At 36.1% G+C, this 22,756-nt stretch overlaps 1 protein-coding gene across 3 annotated transcripts in view; it reads right to left on the reverse strand.

Annotated features, from left to right (window-relative positions):
- Positions 1-5,189: 5,189 nt before the first annotated feature.
- The window catches only part of LOC126354472 (neurotactin), a 234,173-nt gene continuing 216,606 nt past the window's right edge, over positions 5,190-22,756 (reverse strand). For 2 of the 3 annotated variants that reach the window (XM_050004175.1, XM_050004174.1), the window contains exon 9: positions 5,190-11,223. In XM_050004175.1, coding sequence (XP_049860132.1) covers positions 10,706-11,223 — 518 coding nt within the window. In that variant the 3' untranslated portion in view covers positions 5,190-10,705. The remainder of the gene's footprint in view (positions 11,224-22,756) is intronic. The other variant, XR_007565333.1, reaches the window with a different exon arrangement.

Consider the following 22,756-nt stretch of genomic DNA (forward strand, 5'->3'; position numbering starts at 1 on the left):
CTCACATGCTGTAATATCATTCCAGACACCTGTGTCTATGATCTCATCAGTCTAAAGAAATAATTTGAAAAATACAGAAATCACAGAGAGACTGAGCAATGCTTACCTTTGGGAGGGTCAGTTTAGAAACCCGTCAATACATTAAAATGTATGAAATATTGGAATCTGTATGCTCCTTCTTCAGTTAAGAAATTGGTTTCATGTTTCTTTATCATTTGTACAACAAATACTAATGATGTGGGATGAGTCTATTTATATTTTCATTACAAATTATTTTGTAAATGTGTCTTTATGCTGATCATTTACAATTTTTTTAAAGAGACATACAAGTGTGAGCTAGGTAAATTCTTGTCCACCACCTCCTACACATTACAATAATAGAAATTCTTGTACAGTGTAGAAGAAGCTGTCAAGGAGAATTTTCAGTTTATTTTCAAATTTTACTTTACTGTCTGTCAGACATTTTAATGACTGGATAAGTGATCAAAAATTTTGGTTGCAGCATTGTGCACTTTTTTTGTTTTAGACAACCTTAATGTGTCATAATGAATATTGGTTTTTGTTCCTGTGTTGTAATTATGTACATATTGTTCCTTTTGTACTGCAGTGCATTATTTACAATAAAATTCATGAGGAATCAAATATAGGCCCTACTGGGAAGCAGTAGCGTATTTACTCAAATCTAAGCCACATCTGAGACTCGAAATCAAGGAAAAAAAAATTTCCCGAATCTAAGCCACACCTTATATTTGAGACTCGAAATTCAAGGGGAGAGAAAAGTTTTAGACCACTCCTCCAAGTCGAAACAAAGTTGGTCCATTGTAACATGAGACACAATTTAGGTCGAATGGATGAAGATACAGCTACAGTAGTTCGGTTCGTGTCGTAAGCTTAACAGTTAAGCTTTACCAAGTAGCCATTGCTATGTATCAGGTGCCCCGTCCTTATTTGTATGGGTACACTTCCTTTTGCGCGTGCTTCGTCTGATTTTTGCTTATATTGCTTTGATCTGATAAGTGCCATTCTCGTTGTTATAGGTCTTACGTCACTCTAAGCTGAAACTGCATTATTGTAATGTGTCATGCATTGTTTGTCACTTTCTGATAATGAGTGTTTACGACCTGTTTGGTTTTCAGAAAGGCTTTTCAACAGAAAATGCTATATATGCTTTCACTGATCAAATATTAAATGCTCTGAATAACCGGACATCACCCATTGGTATTTTTTGTGATCTCTCAAAGGCCTTTGATTGTGTAAATCATGGAATTCTTTTAGATAAGCTAAATCATTATGGTTTGAGTGGGGCAGTGCACAAATGGTTTAATTCATACTTAACTGGAAGAATGCAGAAAGTTGAAATAAGTGGTTCGTGTAATGTTAAAACAGCTGATTCCTCAAACTGGGGTGCTATCAAGCACGGGGTCCCACAGGGTTCGGTCTTAGGTCCTTTACTGTTCTTGATATACATTAATGACTTACCATTCCACATTGATGAAGATGCAAAGTTAGTTCTTTTTGCTGATGATACAAGTATAGTAATAACATCCAAAAACCAAGAACTAAGTGATGTAATTGTAAATGATGTTTTTCACAAAATTATTAAGTGGTTGTCAGCAAACGGACTCTCTTTAAATTTTGATAAAACACAGTATATACAGTTCCGTACAGTAAATGGCAAAACTCCAGTAATAAATATAGAATTTGAACAGAAGTCTGTAGCTAAGGTAGAATTTTCAAAATTTTTAGGTGTGTCCATTGATGAGAGGTTAAACTGGAAGCAACACATTGATGGTCTGCTGAAACGTCTGAGTTCAGCTACGTATGCTATTAGGGTTATTGCAAATTTTGGTGATAAGAATCTCAGTAAATTAGCTTACTATGCCTACTTTCATTCACTGCTTTCGTATGGCATCATATTCTGGGGTAATTCATCGTTGAGTAGAAAAGTATTCATTGCACAAAAACGTGTAATCAGAATAATTGCTGGAGCCCACCCACGGTCATCCTGCAGACATCTATTTAAGGATCTAGGGATCCTCACAGTAACCTCACAGTATATATATTCCCTTATGAAATTTGTTGATAATAATCCAACCCAATTCAAAAGTAATAGCAGTGTGCATACCTATAACACCAGGAGAAAGGATGATCTTCACTATGCAGGGTTAAATCTGACTTTGGCACAGAAAGGGGTAAATTATGCTGCCACAAAAGTCTTTGGGCACCTACCAAACAGCATCAAAAGCCTGACAGATAGCCAACTAACATTTAAAAATAAATTAAAAGAATTTCTAGATGACAACTCCTTCTACTCATTGGCTGAATTTTTAGATATAAAGTAAGTAAAAAAAAAAAAAAAAAAAAAAAAAAAAAAAAGGAAAAACTTAATCATTAGTGTCATGCAATATTTTGTGTAATGTAATTTCTTGTACAGACATCTTTTATTAACCTGACACGTTCCACATCATTACGAAGTGTCGTATTCATGATCTATGGAACAAGTATTAATCTAATCTAATCTAATCTAATCTGTCGCCGCTCGCGGCATGGCTTGCTTTTGTGCATGCTACTGCGGCTTACAATATTTAAAAAAAAGAGAGGAATTGCCTCATAAGCGAAACAATGGCAAGAGACTACTATTTGTTGTTACTTACACTGCTGCTTTCTTTGATAATGATGAACAAGAACCAAATAATATACTGTGTATGATAGAAGATGTTCTGAACGAGAGTTAAGCAAAAATTTTTCTCTGTTTGGAAATCTTTGCAGACGCCTTTTTAGTACATTACATTCTGCACAGAAATTAGAGTCATCTTATTTTTTAAAATCTAGTCAGTTGCCATGCTTCATTTCTGAGTGTACCACTATTCAGCGTAAGAATAATACGAATATAAACATGACATAACATGTATATTCTTCCGCATTTGCTATTGTCTCACTCTAGTTTCATAGTTTATTAGGCAGAAGGGATTTAAATGAGATAGCAGCGAACACAAAAGAATACATAGCATAATGTTTACATTCTTTTACCTTTTCTTTTAATTTATTTACTGACACAGAGGTTTTGGCGCCAGTATTTATCTTTGTGCCTGCAAAGTATGCCTGTGTAGCGCTACATATATTCGATGGCAGAAGTTAGTTGTGGCAGCACCTACCAACATTTTTCAGAACTTCCGCTTACTTTGCACTCGATTCTAAGCCGTAGGAAGTTTTTTGGGTTATAAAAACCGGAAAAAAGTGCGGCTTAGATTCGAGTAAATATGGTAGTCAAAATACCTAACCCCTTAAACAGATGTTTATAAGATGATCATGGGTGAGCATCACATATCATTCTTACAGCATTTTTTTGAGCAATAGAGACTTCCTTTTTAAAAACGAGTTACCCGACAACATTATTCTATATGACATGTGTCTGTGACTCAATGCCTCCTCGAAGTTATGAGTAGCAACCCATCTGTTTCTTATTGTTGTTACTTCATTCTGGACTTTCCATCGTTTTAGATTAATATTTTCTGTTTTTACATCACTCTATGAAGAGTGTTGGAAATTTTGCCTCCTTTACTAGTCATCTGTTCCACTTTCATCTATTTTTAACAGTTTTCTCTATCGGATTTTTCCTTTGATGTTACATTCCACCAATACCTCAATTCTTCAAGTGTATTGTTTGTTTTAAAATTGGATTTATCTCCATACTGGGAGCATAATGCAATCATTGTGTGGGTTGCAGCAACTCACATTATCGTCATCCTCCCTTCTGTTACATCATTTTCTCCTTACATGGTATCTATTGCTGAACACAACATCCATTTCCTACATACATTAAGCAGTCAAAACACCAGTGGTCTCTGTATTAACATGAGGATGTAAACTCCTAAGTCACTTGGATGTCATGTGATGCCATATAACATAGAATTTAATGGTTGTTAAGAACATAGAAATACCATTTACAGAAAATTAGGAAAGTTACAGAAATGACTTAAACAATGGGCAAAATGTGTTGACCAAATGAATGGGAATGAGTGTGAACAGTGTGGGATTGAGGCATTTACATGATCATCATCTGTAAAGCAAGTCTGTGTACAGTTGATAGAGGTATACAATGCTGTGGAACCACAGTTGACTACAGAGTATGTTGTTTATCATACATTATTGCCCGTGGTACTCTGCAGCAGATCTGTATTTTTTCCTAATAATGTTACCTGTTGTGATTGTGGCTGGTCTGGGAACACTGTGATTGGGTTAGGAAACTGAAGAAGCTATCTGATCAATATCAGTGGTACCTCTTGATGGCCAATGGTTTCCATATCATCCTTGAAATTTTTGAGTTGGAAAGCCGTCAGTGCTGCAAAGTCAGATTCACACCACAGTGTTTTTGTGATCATGATGGTTTATTCCAATTGATATAGTAGTCCAAAAGTTTTGGACACCACTGATTGCTAGCTCAAAGCTCATAAACTACCATATATTTGTCTAAAGGAAATATGATCATCTGATACCAGCTACCTGTGGTTGTGTACAAAATATTTGTTTAATCCACCACAGTTAAATTACAATTATTTTGTATGCAGAGAGGAACTACAAGTTTTTAGTTGATTTGCCATCATATTCTCTTCTGGTGGATCATGTCTCTTGAGCACACTTCCTCTCTTTTCTCTCAGGGGCTGGGCAGTGATTGTTCTGCCATTGTTCTTAAATCAAACACCTCACGCATAGTAATAGGAAATGTGTTGTCTGATATGAAAGATCCTGACAACATAACGTGCTGTCACTCGTTGTTTTCACAATCTAAAATTGACAGTCATTAGGATCAGGTAAGTTTAATTTTAACAAACCATGGTATAGTCAAACCAAAATTGGCCTTATAGATGCAAATGTAACATTAAAATTCTTGTAATACAGAGGTTGCTGTTACAAAATATTTGTAACTATTTCCTAATAATATATGGAATATGTCACTCTCACAGTGATCATGAGGACAAGATTAGAATAATTACAGCATGCACAGAGGCATTCAGACAATCATTCTTTCCATGCTCCATACATGAATGGAATAGGAAGAAACCCTAATAATTGGTACAATGGGATGTACTCTCTGTCATGCACTTCACGGTGTTTTGCGGAGTATAGATGTAAATGTAGATGTAGATGTAGGTAAAAGTGCAGATTTTAAATTAAAATGGAACAAATAATTAATGGATATCATACACTTTAATAGGTTAGCAAGTACAGCTGTTATAACATTGTACAAAGACACTAGGTTACTAATGCCACTTAAAATACAAAATTTTTTCCTAAAAATCACTACATTCAAAAATTGGTACAATCAGTCTCTCTTTGGAATACTGAATTGTTTTTCTTGGTATCTGCAAAACATTGAAAATACTTTATACATTACAGGAACAGATATGTGATCCAAAAGTAGCATAGTAATTAGTCTCATTTTCTGAAAAATTATTTACAAAACATAATAGTACAAAATTCATCATTTAAAGATTAATTTTAAATGATGTTACTACGGAAACTCAAATGATGATGGATTTTTGTACATGATCTCATAAATATTATGTTCTAGATGCAGAGGTACAATGACATGTTCAAACAATTTGCCACATATAATGAAAAAGCTCATTGCATTAGTCCCCTTAGTTAGATAAAGTACATTTTTACAGTACATAACTCAGTTCCAAGAAAATTGTAATTTCTAATGACATTCTTGCCTACCACACATCATAATAAACAAGACTTTCTTTATAGATTTACTGTGCCATAATGACAAATAAGTATAGATCTTGGCACTTTGGTAGAGTACTTAAAAACCAGTCATTGTATAATTTCCCAAAAAATTAGTATTATATGTTATAGTCTTTGAAATGGAACCTATTACAAAAGTTTATCATTTATTCAGAATATAGAGAAACTAGTAATACATCAACATGATACAGTAAAATGTGGTAACATCATATATAAATTAAAATCACAAGGGCATTCAACATACATGACCACACTTTGTTTTAACAAACTTGCTAATGTATTACCCACCCCAATGCAGGTTGTTACTCACATTTTAAATTCTCAAACATGGACACCTTTTGTAAATTTATTAAAATAATTTTGGCTCTAGCAGTACTTTGTTTGGTTGCAGTTGATCATTTTTATTTTAATTCCTATACACATTCATATTTCAATGGCATGCATGGACCTAATATGGCTTTAATAAATCTTCACTAAATTCTGCATAGTATGTGCGCTTAGTTACACATGGAAAAAAAGTACTTGAGTTAAGGTGGAACCATCAGTTCATGAGATCAATAGTTTTCTGTTATCTATCAAAACCTAGTCATCAGTCACTTCTGCATTTATACACAAATAGAATATTGTGCATGCAGCTTTCATTCCCACTTTTTTTGAAGGTAGTCATATATTAAGTAAATGTTTAGGAATATAAACATTCATTTCATTCTACACAGATTTATCCTCATAATGAAAGACATTGTCACTAAGCAAGAAGACAGTTACAGCAAAATAAATTACACATTCTCACATCAGCTCAAATTTCCTAGTTCAAAGCTGCTTATAATTCTCAATATAAATGCCACAGAATACAATACAGAGAAAATCAACTTGATGATAAAAAATATTTAAAATAACAGAACTACGAATATTTTGTTACAGCATTTGGAACAACTGTGGAACAGTTTCACCTGAATCTGACATTTAACACAAAAATTAAGATAGGGTGCTAATAGCAGTAATGAGAAAACAGTTCAGGTCCTTTATATGTCTCAGAAAATATGAGGATGAAAGATGTAGAACTTTGTGTTTCTTTGTCTTTGCTGATCTTTATTACTTTCCAATGAAACAATGTCCTTTGTAGATACCAGCAACTGTTTGTGAAGAAACTTTATTTTTAGATGATAAATTCTGAAATTCTGTCGGAAACACAATGACAGGACAGGAATACATGACTTGTTGCAGTTACAGCAGTGACGAGCAGTTACCCAGGCAATGATATGAAATTAATGGAAAAACATTAAGACGAACTGGGAAGAAGAATATAAATACAGAAAGTGCTGCATATGATTCACAAGAAGAGATCTGCAGTAAGATTAAACTTAAGAAAAGATACAAAACTGAGTAAAGCCAATAACAATAAGTTAATCAGTCAACAGAAAAAATGATCTTTGAAAATGGAGAGACAAAAAGGGAATAATACTTGTGGAAAAGTTTCAAAACTGTATAAAAGTAATTTATTATCCAGCACAATCATATTTGTTTCTAGAGATGAATGTGATTGTACCAGATAATAAATTACTTTTGAAGCAAACAATCACTGTGGTCTCCAGTTCGACAGAAATGTCATTTTTTCTACGAAACCAATCAAGTTCATGAGCGTTCCACACTGTGAACCATTTCTTTGGTGAGGGAAAGATATTTACTCTACAGCATTCATGTGCCACAGGTGCTAAATATGATTTAACATGTCTGAAAATTGCCCTGTCTACAGTGTCACAAGTGAAACAACTGCTCAGAGTTGTGCTCTGTTTGTAAGTGTGGATGTGATGACAACTGATTGTTCTGCTGCCACTATCTGTTGATCATGATATAGTTGAAGGAAATAAATGGACATTTTCAAACAGTGTGTCAGCATATGAAATAATTTATAGCATATGAAATAATGTATACCTGAAGCAACCAACAACACAGCTGTAGGCTTTTTCCATTTCTTCTTTTGTGACTCACTTTTGCTGTAAATATTTGAAAAATGGAATAACTTTAAATTGCTACAAGTATATGTTGCCAGTTGAGTAGCCAATAAATTTGTAGCATCATTTATGAGTTTCGTATGCTGCCTCCATCACATCAAACAATTAGAAAGTAACAATGAAACTGATGGAAATATCATGAAGAGCTGACATCTCATAGTGTCAGACTAATGACAACCTTCAGTAAATGATGAAGAGCTGACATCTCATAGTGTCAGACTAATGACAACCTTCAGTAAATATGTACCAAACATATGTGGTACTATTGTAGTGATTGCTGCAAAAGTGAGACAGCAGCAGAAGGGTTCATTTTTTGGTGACAAATGGTAAGTGCATAGAGGCTTCTATGCATCCAAAAAGTGAAGAGAGAATGGAAGAGTTATTTGTTGGTAAGATATACCTGAAGCCATTGAAGCCTTTTATGTATTCTTCAATTTACCTTATCTGAAAATGCATATAAATGCATATATTTTAAACATAAGTGTGAATATTGGAGGAGATCACTGTCTAAATGACTGGTACTGATGCATTTTATATGTGAAAATTTTGAACCATCATAAGAGAGAGGAGATGACACTGGAAATAAAACTGAATAAAGTTTTAACGAATGAGAGCACACTACATCAAACATCATACATTGTTCATTAACTCACCACTAGTGTCTCTTGTAAAACACAGACAATTTTCAACACAGCATAGAGAATACCAATGTGTCCACATGTGGAAGCTTGCATTGTAGAGGAATACTCTCATATGTTTACATTTCCTTTCCATGTCTGAATATATTTATTATTATAACTGTAAGCCACTCTCTTGGTCTTTAGTCTCATACTTTTCAGTCTTTTGTACATGACTTACTGATCATTACACATATATTATTAAAAGTTTTGCAGTTTTCTTCCTGTTAGCATTACATTTGTGGTTATATCTGTGTCCCATGTTTCTCTGCTCATGGGGATGTTTGAACCCCATTATTTGTTAACATTTTAATAATCACACACACACACACACACACACACACACACACACACACACACACACAAACACACACACAGTGTCATCCACATGCACACAGTGTGCATTTTGTTGTCCTTGAGAGAGTTGCACTAAACCTACATAAAAGAGCATGTGCTTAAAACCAATGGTCTGTTACTCATCAAAAGTAGTGGTTGCCCCTACACATTTTTATTCTTGTGTCTTGAAATTTCCATTATTGTTACATTCAAATCCCTTTGTTCTTTCAGTTTCTCACACAGGTGAAACCTTTAAAACCAAACTGAGTTTCCATATTTTGAACATTATACCATTTATAAAGTGATTGGTAACCTGATGTTTTCTTAGTTTTGTGAAGTTCATACAAGAAAAGATCCACCTGCTCCTTAATGATTTCAGATATCAAATTAGTGAAAGATCACCTCTCCTAAGATGGAGAGAGAAATAAACTAAGTTTTCTGTGTGATCTGAGTTGTATTTACTGTCGTACCAAACTAGATGTCACTGAAGATTTCACGTTAAAATGGAAACATCAAAAGATATCAATAGATTGACAATTATAAGTACACCAATGACAAAATTGCATCAGAGAAAGCACTTACTGTACAGTGAAACACTATAAATTCATACATCATATGAGATTAAAAAACTTTTTCCACACCTCAATATGCAGTTCAGATATAAACCCAAACAGTGTCCGAGTCACAAAATATGAAATGATAGTGCTGAAAATAACAGTTCCTGTCATACATTAAATTTTCCTCATGCTTTCCTTTAATATGACAATATTTACACATACACTGCATCCTCATATTTTAATGACATAAATTATTCATGTCCATGTATGTCTTAACAGACCATTGTTTTCTTTACCCTTCTTCTTATGCTTTTTCACAGAGCACCTAACTTGAGGGGGCAACAAGAAAATGTAAATGCAACAACAACTGGTATTCATAACTATGTTTTATGTCAGGTGAACTATTTTATACACAAACATTTATATATATATACACACACATTTAGCTGAAGGCAGAAGTAGTTTCCTAGAAGGTGGCATGACATATTACACCAAAATATGTTACTGTAAAATGAAACAGCACAGTATTCACATTTACAAGACAACTTTTCTTTCTAAATATATGTAATATATATATGTACAAGCGAAGCATTTAACATTTGCTTGTTATTCAAAACATTCTCTGATCACGATATTCAACACATTCTTATGTACAACACTCTGATACATCATCAGCAGACAAAATTGACCACATAAAACAAATTCTTACACTCTTTTGTTTGAAGTTAATTTTTTTAAACACTGTCAAAGCATACCAGTTTGTCATCTAAATAATGTGATGGAATAAAGAGAGTAAAGTCTTCTGAAATTTAATTTTTGATGTGAAAAACAACCATTTAATTACTGGCTTATCTATTGCATATGCTGGTGGTGCTATGACTCAGGAATGTATTTCAACTTCTTCTCAGCTTGCTACGCCATACTTTTTAGTGAAAACTGTTGTCAGTACAACTCTAATATTGGTTCTCATGGTAGAAAAAGTTTTATTGTATCTCAAATATTGGAAAATTTATGTTTCTTTATAAAAGTCAAAGTTTTTCAATAAAATAGTTTTGTCCATACAAACTGTATACATCTATAAGACCCAAGATATTAATTTCCTTTTGCTCAAACATCAAAAAGTCCCTGAGACTGATTGGTCTCAAATATGCAGCTGTTGACGAAAATTTTAGTACCCACCAACTGACAGCCAGCAGTTTGATTTATTTCCAAAGTAAATGAGGAACAAACTAAAGTGAATAGAGGGACTAGCAAATATCACAGGCTGATGATGTAATTATTTCATACAACTGACCATGCAATACATGTTTCTTTCACTGAACTGCCTGTGTGAAGTCTTCTCAAAAGCACACAAGTTCTGTCAAAAATATTTTCAGTCTACACGTCCATATCTTGGAACAATGTCTTTACTCAGCCACATGTCACAATCAGGATATTCATTACTAGGATTAGCATCTTGCTCAATTAGCAGCACCTGTTGTCCACCTTCCCGGCGGCGGAGCTCACCCTGGGCAACAAAGCGGTAGAAGACTTGCTGCATAGCTGTCACATAGCGCCTCTGTTCGGTGTTTCTTGGAATGTAGCGACCTAATATTGCATCAACATCAACATCTACATCAGCAATTTCACCTCGTGGTTGCTTCACAACATAGAAGGGAATGGGTGGAACAGTTTGTCTTGCCAAATGCAGCAATGGACACACAGTGCGAACGTCTGATACCAATGATGCTATTCCTGGCCAGCTGGTTCCATAACGTCTCACTGCTTCCTCTGCAAGACCTTTTCGTCCAACTTCACTCTGTTCCAATTGCTTCACAGTCTCATTGTTTATTTGCCAGTCTTTGTACCTCTGATGCAACTCATCACTTCCCTCAGAATGGGCAGTTGTTCCTGCAGAAAGTACCATTATTTTAAACAGTGTACACATCCATTTTTCAGATAAGTGAACAATAAACAGGCACATAATCATTTCTGTGAGTTTTTGTGAAATCAAAACTGTACCCAAACTTGCAGTATGTTACAGTGGAGATATTAATGGATCATGGTATGACAGCAGCAAAAATGCTTACAGTGTGACACTAAAGCATGAAAATCATATCATTTAATTTATAATTTTAATTTTCAAAACATAAATATTATTTTCAATTAATCAGTGATAATAACTATCATCCTTATTGTAATTTATAGGCATCCAACATTAGGGTATTAGTGCCATAAGTATGTTGTATGAAATTAACAACAGAAAGAAACAATATTTGTCAGTGGCGACATTGTCAGCTTTGTGAAATTTAAGAATGCAGTTGTGAGAAACACAATTTACTATCTCAACGAGGGCTGTGTCAGAATAAGGCATGTGATGCAAAATGTGAGGACTGACAAGACAGAAAGTGGTACTAGAAAAATATTTTTGCATATTTACCATAAGGAATAAAGATTCAAAAGGGAAATGAGAAAAGCTTTTTGGCATTTAAAGGCAACTGTGGTTTCTGGAGGGTGTATCATTTGATTTTTGATAGTAAAAAAACCTGAAGATCATCAGGTATATGGGAATAAAGAAATGTTTCAAAACTTTTTATGTAATCTTCTGCTGAAATTGGAGCCCTCCATAATTAAAATTGCATACAATGCTTCATGTACTGTTACAGCTGAAACTGGGTCATTAAAAAGAGCTATGGAAGCTATAAAATGGCTGGTAGAAAAGGGAACCAATGTCAGTCTTACTGCAGTTAAGTTAAAATTGCTTAAATATGCTAAAGGTTTCACTACAGAATAGTACATTGTTGATAAAACTGAAAGGTCTTAAACCTGTAACAGGACAACAAGTGACTGACGTTTCACTGTTTGCAGGGCTGCTCTACCACTGTAACAGTCACTCAGAGAATCCACTTGTTTGCACCTATTGTTCTGGTCACCATTGCCAGATGTCCTTCCTATGGCTACTACAGCCATTTGCAGATGATAAAGCTTGTGGTTGGTAACCTAGAGGCTCTGATCTGTTTTGTTGAGTGCTTTGTTTCCCTGTGCATAAAATTTGTTTAGCACTACCGCACGTCTCAAGTTTGGAGAAGAAGTGAGAAGAAAAGTGTGGTTGCTACATGAAAAGTTTAGTGCTCTGTTCACATTTTGTTTGGTCAGACACATTGGTTGTGCGCTCAGTGTTGGAATATTTTGAGAAGGAGAGAGACAATGGGTGACTGTATAACTTTTAGCAAAGACAGTCAAAAGAACGGCAGACATTTTGAGGATTCATAAAAACACTGTTATGGAAGTTTGTAAGGAAACATACTGTTGAGGACAGAGAAAGGAACTTGTTTCTTCGATGTTAAGGACAACTGTAAAAATAGAAAGACAGAACAATAAGTAACAAACTTGGACTCAATCCAACAAGTTTCTTTTTGTTGACACATATATGGATTTTACAAGAGGGAAGACCAGCCAATTAAAAAATAAAGAAAATGTTCATTACTGTTTGTAAGGCATAAATATTCATGTATTAGGTAGCAGTAAGAGTACTTTGTTAACAGTTATCAGACCCGTCAATTTCCAGCACAAAAATATAATGGACACAAAGTTATACTGAGGTGACTAAAATCATTGGACAGTGATATGCAGTATCATGTACACAAGGTACAAAAGGGCAGTGCATTGGCGGAGTTGTCACTTGCAGGCACGTGAAAAGGCGATTTATGTGAAAAGTGTCTGATGTGATGATGGCCACATGGTGGGAATTACCAGACTTCCAATGCAGAACAGTAGTTGAAGTTAGACACATGGGATGTTCTATTTTGTAAGTCATTAGGGAATTCAATATTCCAAGATCGGCAGCATCAAGAGTGTGTCAAGAATACCAAATTTCAGGCATTACCTCTCACCACGGACAACACAGTGGCCAAGCCCCCACATAATGACCAAAATCAGTGGCGTTTACATAGAGATGTCAGTGTTAACATACAAGCAGCACTGTGTGAAATACCCACAGAAATCAGTGAGGGAGGTATGATGAATGTATCCATTAGGACAGTGCAGCAAAATTTGGCATTAATGGGTTAAGGCAGCAGATGACCAATGTGAATGCCTTTGTTAACAGCAGAACATTGCCTGTAGAGCTTCTCCTGAGCTCGTGGCCATATTGGTTGGACACTAGACAATAGGGTAAGACCTGATTTCATTTGATAAGAGCTGATGGCAGGGTTCGAGTGTGGCACAGACCCCACAAAGCCATGGACCCAAGTTGTCAAGGCACTGTGCATGCTGGTTGTGGTTCCATAATTATGTAGGCTGTGTTTATATGGAATTGACTGCATCCTCTGGTCAAGCTGAATTAATCATTAACCATTTTCAGCCATTCATAGACTTCATGTTCCCAAACAATTTTTGCAGATGATGGTGCACCTTATCACTGGGCCACAATTGTTCACGATTGATTTGAAGAACATTCTGGACAATTTGAGTGAATAATTTGGTCACCCAGAGCACCTGACATGAACGTTTATGATACATATTTGAGTCAGTTCTTGCGCAAAATTCTGCACCAGCAACATTTCACAATTATGGATGGCTATGGAGGCAGGATGGCTCAAAAATTCTGCATGGGACTTCCAGCTGCCCGTTGAGTCCAAGCCATATCAAGCTGCTGCACGAGGCTGGGCAAAAGGAGTCTGGCATGATATAAGGAGGCATCCCATGACTTTTGTCACCTTATTGTAAAACAGATGAGAGGTGACAGCAGTGTGTGACATTGTCGATTTTTAAGAGACATTTTTAAAGTGCTGTTTGAAAACATTGTGGGCTTGATGTAATGTGGGTAAATGTTGGCCACTCTGTCAGAAAAGAGTGGGCAGACAATAGTATATGGGAAATGCACAAGTATCTTGAATGCTGGAATTTCATCTGCTTTCATACAAAACAGTCTTCTGGTTTACAAATTGAAAAAAAAAAGTAACTGCGATGCAAAGATGAACCATTATAGTTTTCACAAGTGGTTCAATTTGCAACTATTGGACAAAGTAAATTGGTCATCTGTCATTGTAACAGGTAATCCCCATACCATTCAGTCAGTAAAGATATAGCTCCAGCGAGAGCAATGAAAAGCCAATTTTGTTTAATGTTTGAAAGGCCACAGTGTGAATATTCAGGGCAATTTGTGTAAGAAGGAACTTATAGTTCTAGTAGACAGTAAGAAAGAGAGAAAAAGAAAGAGAAAGAGAGGGGCCACAGTTTCAACAAAATGTTAGTGATGAGATGGCTAAAAACATGGTCACAGAGTTCATAGGCTCCCACTATACTAATGCCACTTTAAAGCAGTCAAAATGATTTAGGTATCATTGAAACATTACTTGGCAACAAATGACAAACACTCCACTGTCACAGAAATTGAGAAACTATTGAAGCAGTGGCACAAATAATGTCAGAGAAGTGAAGCCCTGTAGGCTACACAGAAATGATTGTTGAAGAAGTTTCTAAAAATGAAGTAAGTGTAGAAATTAATATAATTATCTACTTGGCAATTCCAGTGACTCTTCTACAGGCCAGAGTACAGTTGACAACTGTTATGGCATAAAGTCAAGCTCTGGCACACCAGTCAGGAACAACAGGGAAGAGAAGGCTGATATCCCTCCAGGACGACAATGCAACAGCAGTGGCCCCTATGTGAAGAGGACATAAGCGCAGTGACCAACTGGTGACAGCCCAGTTCAATAGCTGCTATTGAACTGGGGTGTCACCAGTTGGGATTGTTTATGCTGATTATTTTGTATGTTGCCCTTTGCTTGAAACACAGCTGTGTAATTGCCAAAGTTAAGAATTGTAATTTTCTTTTTGTAATAAAACTCATTAATACAACTGGTTTGATTGTTCGTCTAGTGATCCAAATGTGAAGGCTTCCTAGACACTACAACAACTGTGTTGAGAAAGAAAGTAGCTCTGAACTAAATGGTTTGCCATAATTTTTCTTTCTTCTGTGTTTGTGTTTCAGATTTTGAGTGAATGATGCCTAACACAGTTCCACAATAAATCTCATATTGTTACTGAGGAATACACCTATGCACAAGTATGATATACTACACACAGTCTACAATCATTGGTAAGTGCAGTATTTAAGAAGTTTCTGTTATTTTAATGCTGTTGTTTACAGGTATGATTCAGTTCCATTTTAGCACCCCTTTTGCACTGAATACACCAGTAAACACGTAACATTCTGACTATTGTAAAATCTCTTGAACAAAAAATCATACCCAGATATTTGGAACAAAGCAGATGTCACATCCATCTACAAGAGGGGCAGGAGAAGAGATCCACAAAACTGCATCCAATATCTTTGATAATGATCTGTTGTAGCATCTTAGAACGTATTCTGAGCTCAAATGAAATGGTGTATCTTGAACAGGATGATTTCCTTCATGCCGACCAGCATGGATTCCAAAAACCAGGTAGATGTAGTATTCCTCAATTTCTGAAGAGCAACTGCCTCAGTACCTTGCCTCTTCCTATTACCATAAAGTACTATCATAAGGGGTATCAAGTGAAAGGAATGTGACTGGACTGAGGAGTATTTCTTACAGAGGATAGTATTCCTCAATTTCTGAAGAGCAACTGCCTCAGTACCTTGCCTCTTCCTATTACCATAAAGTACTATCATAAGGGGTATCAAGTGAAAGGAATGTGACTGGACTGAGGAGTATTTCTTACAGAGGATACAGCAAGCTACCTTGGATGTAGAGTCACCAACAGATGTGGAAGTAACTTTGGGTGCGTCCCAGAAAAGTGCATTCAGATACTTGCTGTTCATATTGTATACTAATGACCTGAAGACAATATTAATAGTAACCTCATACTTATCACAGATGATGTTGTTATCTACAATTAAGTACTACCTGAAAGAAATTGCACAAATATTCCATCTGATCTTGATAATATTTCAAAGTTTCAAAGCAGTGCAAAGATGGTCCAATTGCTTTAAAAGTTGAGAGACGTAAAATAGTACATCTTACAAAATGAAAAAAAAAAGTAGTACCCCTTAACTATAACATCAATGAGTCACAGATGAAATCGGTCAACTCATACAAACCTGGTGTAACAATATGGAAGAATGAAATGGAAAGATCACATGCTCTCTCATAGGTAAAGCAGGTAAGAGACTGTGGTTCATTGGTAGAATGCTTGGGAAATGCCATCAGTCTAGAAAGGAAACTGAATACAAGACACTTGTGTGACCCATCTTAGAACATTGCTAAAGGCAGAAGGATGGTCACCTATGAGAGAGTGTCACAAGGATGCTGAAAGAATTGAACTGGCTGATGCTTGAGGAAAGACACAAAACTATCCCACATAAACTTACTTTAAAAGTTTCTGGAGTTAAATTTAAATGATTAATCTAGGAACATAATACAACCCCACTCTATGTATTGCTCCTACAGGGTTTGAAAAGAAAGGTTAGACTAATCACGATTTGTACAGAGGTGTCCTAATAACTGGTAAAATGGGAGATACCCTCTGCCGTGCACTTCACAGTGTTCTGCAGAGATTATGTTTGGTTGTATATGTTTGTAATTTGTGATTTTTTTTATGAATTATTCATATGTAGCTTTTGATGTTTCATTTTTCGGCTGTTATAATTATATGTGTCTGTATGACTCAGCAAGGCATAAACGCAGTGATAAAAAATACAAAAAAACATGGCCTAATTGTGCCATGTGTGTTAAACTTATGATGAACAGGCTAAATCAATTCTCATAAAAACAGGTGTTTTTAATGATTTTTCCTTTGTGGCAAACCACAGACATTTAGAACATTTTGAAAGAAATTTCCACCATTTGACTAGAGATCATTGTTCATTTATTTCTCACATCCATGATTTCAGCTTTTAACCATTCTCAAGTGCATTTTTGACTGCAAAATTAATGAAGTGTACAAATCATACAGTGCAGAATATAGGAAGAAACAGGCATTACATATTTGCAAACATTAGTTACATGATACAATGCATCTTATGTGTCTACCTGACATGTCATCATCCGAAGAATATATTTCTGGTCTTATAAACCACTTGTCCTCATCACCCACCTGGCCTTAATTTACATTCCACCTCAGCATTTCTTCACAATATCTACTCTTTTTTCGATCCATTTTAGTTTTCTACAACTTTCATTGTCTCATCTGTCTATTTTTCACCGCCCCCTCTCACCTCTGTTATGTGCAATTAACTTAGCTTTTCTCTCTTATTAACTCATGCACAATGTTTAAGCAGTAATCTATGTCTTACATATTACCCTGTCTTCCACATTTAAGCTCTCAGGCTTTCAGATCTCATCCAGTGCAATCTCCAACAATCAATCTTTTCTCCTCATCCCACCCAGTAAGTCTTCCATGACCCGTGATTCTGAGTGACTTTTCTGAGATCTACCCCTTTTTTTACACCTCTCCAGTCCTTTTCCTTCACTCCTCTTCCTTCCTCTTCAACCCCTCTGCCTGAAGAAGGAGCCACAGGCTCCAAAAGTTTGCCTAATTATAACCTTTTTTTACAAGTGTGTTCTGTCGTCACTTCGTGAGTACACTAACACAATATGACATATTTAACAGTCAATACATTGCTGTGATGTTTGTACATGTGATATATGCAGCAACTGAGAGGTGTAAAATAGTGCACTTCACAAAATGAAGAAATGTAATAACAAAGATCATAACAAAGTGACTCCACTGTGTGATCCTCATGATCCTTGAATTACCAGAGGTATTTCCTGGATAGGAAAGATGGATATTTATATGATTAAGTGCTTAAAATATCCTTGTAATACATGCTCATAAAACCCTCTTACACAGATACAATGCAATACTAAAACTTCCTGGCAGATTAAAACTGTGTGCTCGACCGAGACTCGAACTCAGGATCTTTGTTTTTCGCAGGCAAGTGTTTGCAGGAGAGCTTCCGTGAAGTTTGGAAGGTACAAGATGAGGTACTGCCAGAAGTAAAGCTGTGAGAAAGGGGTGTGAGTCGTGCTTGGGTAGCTTGACACACAGTTGTAATCTGCCAGGATGTTTCAAATCAGTGCACACTCCACTACAGAGTGAAAATCTCATTCTGGAATGTAATACTATGCACTTAGAGTGTAAATGTAACCATTTTAGATGTACAACAAGGTTTGATCTAAAAATGATTGTGCAAATGCATTATTATAAATATGTAATTCTCTCATTGTTGGAGACATTTATAAGAAATCGCACTTATGCAGCAACATGCAAGATCCATGTGAAAGGCAGCCATGGCACCAAACCAAGCAACTGTCACACCTAAAAGATCCTGAGCCAGAACCTGCTTAATGACATTCACTGTACACACCTAAAACACAACAGTGCCCACAATGAAACATGATGGTCTGTAGAAAGAGAATGAAGGGCGGGCTGATTTGGTGGCAAGGGAGCATGGGTGTTGGTAGGAAGAGGGTGGAAAAAGGAGGTGGTAGGGGTGGAGTCTTTTGACTGTTGGACTGCTTGGGGGGGAGGGGGGGTAAGAAGACAGTTGAAGGGAAGGGGAAGGTTTTGGAGGTGGATGGAGCAGATTTGGAAGTGGGTGTGGTATGAAGAAGGGGCACGGGGGATGGAGAGAAGATGGTACATGAGTAAGCTGTATTATACATCTAACCATAATCTTCATTATACCTAAATGTGCATTAAAATCATATCAATAAATTCTTACTAGTTATAGCATGTGAAAATCTAAACCAAACATAATAGGTTCTATACACATTTGCAAAAATGGGACATTGGTATGCTACATTATGTAGCTAAACCATAGAATGCAGTATTACACAAATATTATTAATTTCATATTAATGTAGTCTTACTACTTGTAGCATGTGTGGATGAAAATCAAACAAAATGGGTTCTACATTCATTTTCAAAGTGACATAACTAATATTCATTTTACAAATACAATATTTGGGGCCCACCAAAGACTACTACGAGTTATTAAAAAATTCCAAAATTGAAGTCTACTGTTACAAAGTGCTATAAGACATATACTTGTTTTATAGATGTACTACATTAAACTATCTCAACTCATGTAGCTCTGCTAAAAACAAGCATATAGTCACAGGTTCAATCACAAATAAGTAACTTGTGTAGAACAAAAGCTTAAGAGAGAACATTAGGGGGTTTGGAGGGGGAATGGGTGGTATTGGACCAGAAGATAGTCATAGGCAGGGGGGAGGAATGGTTGAAAGACAATACCTGGTGTACTATACTACATACTTGACTGTATATTGCAGTATTATACAGAGTGTTACAAAAAGGTACAGCCAAACTTTCAGGAAACATTCCTCATACACAAATAAAGAAAAGATGTGTGTCCAGAAACACTTAATTTCCATGTTAGAGCTCATTTTAGTTGTCTTAGGGAGCACGGAACATTCCAGCCTAATGACTCGCGACTGGGGAAGACCTAGAATGACGAGAACACCCGCAATGGAGAAGGCAATTCTTCATGCAGTTGACGAAAAATTACTCAAACAGCCAAAGAAATTATTAAATTAAAAACAGGAGAAAAATAATAAAGTAAGTAGTTTGCTTATGTCAGTGTCAGAGAAGTTGCTGCTGTACAAGGTAATGTTGACCACATCACTGTATGGAGAGTGCTACGGGAGAACCAGTTGTTGCCGTACCATGCACAGTGTGTGCAGGTACTATCAGCAGCTGATTGGCCTCCACGGGTACACTTCTGTGAATGGTTCATCCACCAATATGTCAATCTTCATTTTAGTGCAAATGTTCTCTTTACGGATGAGGCTTCATTCCAACGTGATCAAATTGTAAATTTTCACAATCAACATGTGAGGGCAGAGCAGAATACGCACGCAATTGTGCAATCACGTCATCAACACAGATTTTCTGTGAACGTTTGGGCAGGCATTGTTGGTCATGTCTTGATTGGGCACCATGTTGTTCCACCTACGCTCAATGGAGCACATTATCATGATTTCATATGGGATACTCTACCTGTGCTACTAGAACATGTGCCTTTACAAGTACGAGACAACATGTGGTTCATGCACGATGGAGCTCCTGCACATTTCAGTCAAAGTGTTTGTACGCTTAACAACAGATTTGGTGACCGATGGATTGGGAGAGATGGACCAATTCCATGGCCTCCATGCTCTCCTGACCTCAACCCTCGTGACTTTCATTTATGGGGGCATTTGAAAGCTCTTGTCTACGCAACCCTGGTACTCTTCATGCTCGTATTGTGGACAGCTGGGTAACAATACGCTATTTTCCAGAGCTGCATCAGCGCATCAGGGATTCCATGCGATGGAGGGTGGATGCATGTATCCTCGCTAACAGAGGACATTTTGAACATTTCCTGTAACAAAGTGTTTGAAGTCACGCTGGTACGTTCTGTTGCTGTGTGTTTCCATTCCATGATTAATGTTTTTTGAAGAGAAGTAATAAAATGAGCTCTAACATGGAAAGTAAGCACTTCCGGACACATGTCCACATAACATATTTTCTTTCTTTGTGTGTGAGGAATGTTTCCTGAAAGTTTGGACGTACCTTTTTGTAACACCCTGTATAAATATCCATCCAGTTTCATATTGTTGGTGTGTTAATAATTCTGTCAAGTGAAGATCTGACGCATACATAACTTGTTCCATACGAATTTTAAATTATTTAAGTTGCATATGAATACATTCATTTTACAAATGGTAGTACAGACTTAGTTGTAATTCCAATCATTCTAGTGACACCAAAGAACCTATGATTATATACTTGTTTTTAGCCGAGTTACATAGTTAAAGTTAGTGTTAATGTACTTTCTCTAGAATACAAGTGCATGTGCTACAGAGCTTTGCAACAATAGATAGTAATTTTAGAATTTTAATAACTCCAAGTAGTCTTTCACAGACTCCATATGTCATTATCAGTAAAATGAATATGTAAGTATGTCGCTTTGGAAAAGCGTATAGAACACATTATGTTTGGTTCGCATCTTCTCCTGCTATAAGTAGCAAGACTATATTAACATGAAATTAATAATATTCATACAGCATAATATACTAATTAGCATAATGATGTGCCATCTACGAAAATGTGTGTTTGGTGCAGATTTCGCATGTTATAACTAATAAGAATATATTAATATGAATTTAATGGACATTTGTGTAATACTGAAGTGTATGGTTAGGTATATAAAATAGGTCACTTACAAACCATCTTCTGTCTATCTGACCTCCTCCCCCCCCTTTCCTTTCAATGCCTCTTCCAAATCTGCTCCATCCCACATTGTAACTTCCCACTGTCCTTCAACTGTCCACTCCATTCTCCCTGCTCTCCAAGGCCTCCCTGCCCTTTTGTCACCCTCCCCCTACCAACACACACCCTCTGCTGCCACCCACCAGTCCCCTCCCCTTCATTCTCTCTCCACTGACCAGTAATGTTTTGTTGTGAACACTTTTGTATTTTAGGAGTGTGTAGTGAGTTTCATTAAGCAGGTCCTGCTTCAGGTTCTTTCAGGTGTTGCAGTTTCACATTGATCTTGCATGTTCCTGCTTAACTCTGATTTCTTCTATACGTCTCCAGGAATGAGGGAATTACAATTTTATAGTATTGCATCTACATGATCATGTTTTAGATCAGATCTTGTTGTACACCTAAAATGACTTTACTTACATTCTGAGCACAGAGTTTTATGTTGTATCTGTGTAAGAGGATATTATGAGTGTGTATTACAAGGATATGTTTAGCACTTATCCAAAGAAACATCTACCTTCTCTTTCCTGGTAATGCCTCTGGTATTCCAAAGATGATATGGCTCACACAGTGGTGCTGCTTTGTTATGATCTCTGCCACTGTTTTGACAAATGTTAATGTCAATTTGATACATGTATTTGATGAATGCATGTCCAACAGTGTATTTGCTGTTTAACAAGATTATTTTCTGTGGACAATATCAACGTTATTATGTATCACTGATATGCATTTATATCCTGTAATATAACTGCTTTAAAGGACCAGAAAAAGTTTTTTGATGATGACTTGTAAGATATATTATAAATTTTAAGTTAGAATCTCAAATACATAATGACTTCTTGTTGTGACATGCCCTGTATGATATGTATAGTTTATTAATTTCCAATCCAACATGCACTTTAGAATGGTTAAAATTCAAAATCATTAGTGTGTGAAATAAATGAACAACACAGTCAAACAGCAGAAATTTGTTAAAAAAGAGAAAGACCTTTCATCCTTTTGCAGTGGGCAGAAAATAGTAAAATGGCAGTTATTGCTGCTTCATGTTTAATACAGATTTCCTAGTCCACTCAGAATTTCAAACATTAAATTTTTTCCAAGTGTGTTGCTAAACAGCAAACTGTAAAGTGTTTTGTTGATAGCTCACAAAAATGACCAGTGTTTTGCCAGGTAATTAGCTTGA

The sequence above is a fragment of the Schistocerca gregaria genome, chromosome 3 (assembly GCF_023897955.1).
Source record: "Schistocerca gregaria isolate iqSchGreg1 chromosome 3, iqSchGreg1.2, whole genome shotgun sequence".
NCBI lineage: Eukaryota > Metazoa > Arthropoda > Insecta > Orthoptera > Acrididae > Schistocerca > Schistocerca gregaria.